This window comes from Capra hircus, chromosome 7, assembly GCF_001704415.2.
Source record: "Capra hircus breed San Clemente chromosome 7, ASM170441v1, whole genome shotgun sequence".
Classification (NCBI taxonomy): domain Eukaryota; kingdom Metazoa; phylum Chordata; class Mammalia; order Artiodactyla; family Bovidae; genus Capra; species Capra hircus.
Genome location: NC_030814.1, coordinates 69,245,923 through 69,248,081, shown reverse-complemented (window position 1 = coordinate 69,248,081; position 2,159 = coordinate 69,245,923). Strand labels below are relative to the sequence as shown.

Genomic DNA, 2,159 nt, shown 5'->3' with positions numbered 1-2,159 from the left:
CTGAGTATTTGCTCTGTCTCTCTGAATTCTAACAAAAATATAAGCAATATTGACAAGTCATTTATTTAAACCTTTCCCTTACTCTTTAAATACCTGTGAATTTCTCATTTGCTATAAGATGTGATTCTACATGGAAATTACATAAAGTTGACTTTATAGTGGCCATCTAACAATACAGTGGCTGGAACTTGTAATTCAAAAGTAATGAATGTATTATGTAATCATGTTTAGTTGTTTATTTTAGCATTTTTCTTCTCAATGATAAGCCAGCTTTAAAAGACATTTGTACATATATAATAATATAGAACTAGACTGCATTGCAACTTTTCCAGCACTCTGAATTGCTTTACATCTGAATGGATTAAGGACACTTGATAGGTTTATCCCAAAGGACACTCTATGCATCTGTTCACAAGACTTGTGAAAAACTAAATTCACTAAATTCTCTACAATGAGGGGAAACTCACAGGTCTTTCAATCTGATATTTATCATAATCTTATTGTGGAACTAATTCAAATATTATGAGTGAATTTCACACTTGAACTCTTACCTTTGGCACAGTTTATCTCAGGAGATGTTTATACACTGGAAAAATAATGATTTGTTTTTATTGTTTTTCTTCCATAAAAAGAAAATATAGTTAAAATCTATATGTGGATTATTTCCAAGATTTAGATACAAAGGCCAATCATAAACTTCTTTTTTCATTATGCCAGGTGGAAGTGAGAAATTATGGATCAAAGAAACAAGACCATGGTCACTGAGTTCATTCTTCTAGGATTTCAGAACGGGAAAGAAGTAGAAACTCTTCTCTTTTCTGCATTTCTGCTTATGTACATGACATCTCTGATTGGCAACACCATGATTATCCTTTTGGTGTGTGTTGACTACCGTCTGCACTCACCCATGTATTTCTTTGTAGCCAATCTTTCTTTCCTTGAGGTTGCAATTACCTCCACGGTAGTGCCTAAGATGTTAGCCAACACATTTTCCCTCACCAAAGCAATATCCTTTGTGGGATGTCTTACACAGTCTTTCTTCTACTTTCTCTTGGGATCTACAGAATTCTTCATCTTGGCTGTTATGTCCTTTGATCGATATGTTGCCATCTGCCACCCGCTGAGGTATGCCATCATCATGAACAAACAAACATGCATATCATTGCTTCTGGGATCTTATGTAGGTGCATTTTTGTCAATTTTGGTCTCATCAATATTAACTGCCCCTCTGCCCTTTTGTGGGCCAAATGTAATTAATCACTTCTTCTGTGACAGTGCTCCTGTACTAAAGTTGGTCTGTGCAGATATCTCTCTGGCTGAGCTGGCTGACTTTGTCTCCTCTGCTGTGTTGCTGTTGGGTTCCTTGCTCCTGACAGGAGTGTCTTACACATATATTATTGTTACTATCTTTAGAATTCCCTCTGTCCAGGGACGACAGAAATCTTTCTCCACCTGTGTGTCACATATCACCATAGTAACACTTTACTATGGAAGCTCCATCTTCATCTATGTCCGCCCACAAAAGGGTAATGTGATGGATGTTAACAAATTTGCCACAGTGCTCAATACCATTGTGACACCAATGTTGAATCCTTTCATCTACAGTCTTCGAAATGAGAAAGTGAAAGTTTCCCTGAGAGATGGTGTCAATAAATATGTGATTATGCTAACAAATTTAAGATCTTTAAAATCTCAAAAATGATATCTTTACAACAAAGATATCTTCATGTCTGGCATTAAAGTTATTTTATCATGTAATTACTTCCAAATTAATATGTTCACATGAGGAAGGACTTCCTTTGTGGCTCAACTGGTAAAGAATTCGCCTGCAATATGGGAGACTTGGGTTCGATCCCTGGGATGGGAAGATCCCCTGGAGAAGGGAAAGGTTACCCAAGCCAGTATTCTGGCCTGGAGAATTCCATGAACTGTATAGTCTGTGGGGTCACAAAGAGCTGGACATGATTGAGTGACTTTTTTGCAGGGGCTTCCCTTGTAGCTCACTTAGTAAAAAATCTGCCTGCAATGCAGGAGACCTGGGTTCAATTCCTCGGTTGGGAAGATCCCCTGGAGAAGGAAATGGCAGCCCACTCCAGGATTCTTGCCTGGAGAATCCCATAGATAGAGGAGCCTGGTGGGCTACAGTCCATGGGGTCGTA

The 2,159-nt window shown here is 38.2% G+C and overlaps 1 protein-coding gene across 1 annotated transcript; it reads left to right on the top strand.

The window, feature by feature from the left end:
• On the top strand, window positions 755-1,702 carry LOC102168819 (olfactory receptor 49-like). The gene has a single exon (XM_005682845.2). It carries the CDS (start codon window positions 755-757, stop codon window positions 1,700-1,702), a length of 948 nt encoding a protein of 315 aa, XP_005682902.2.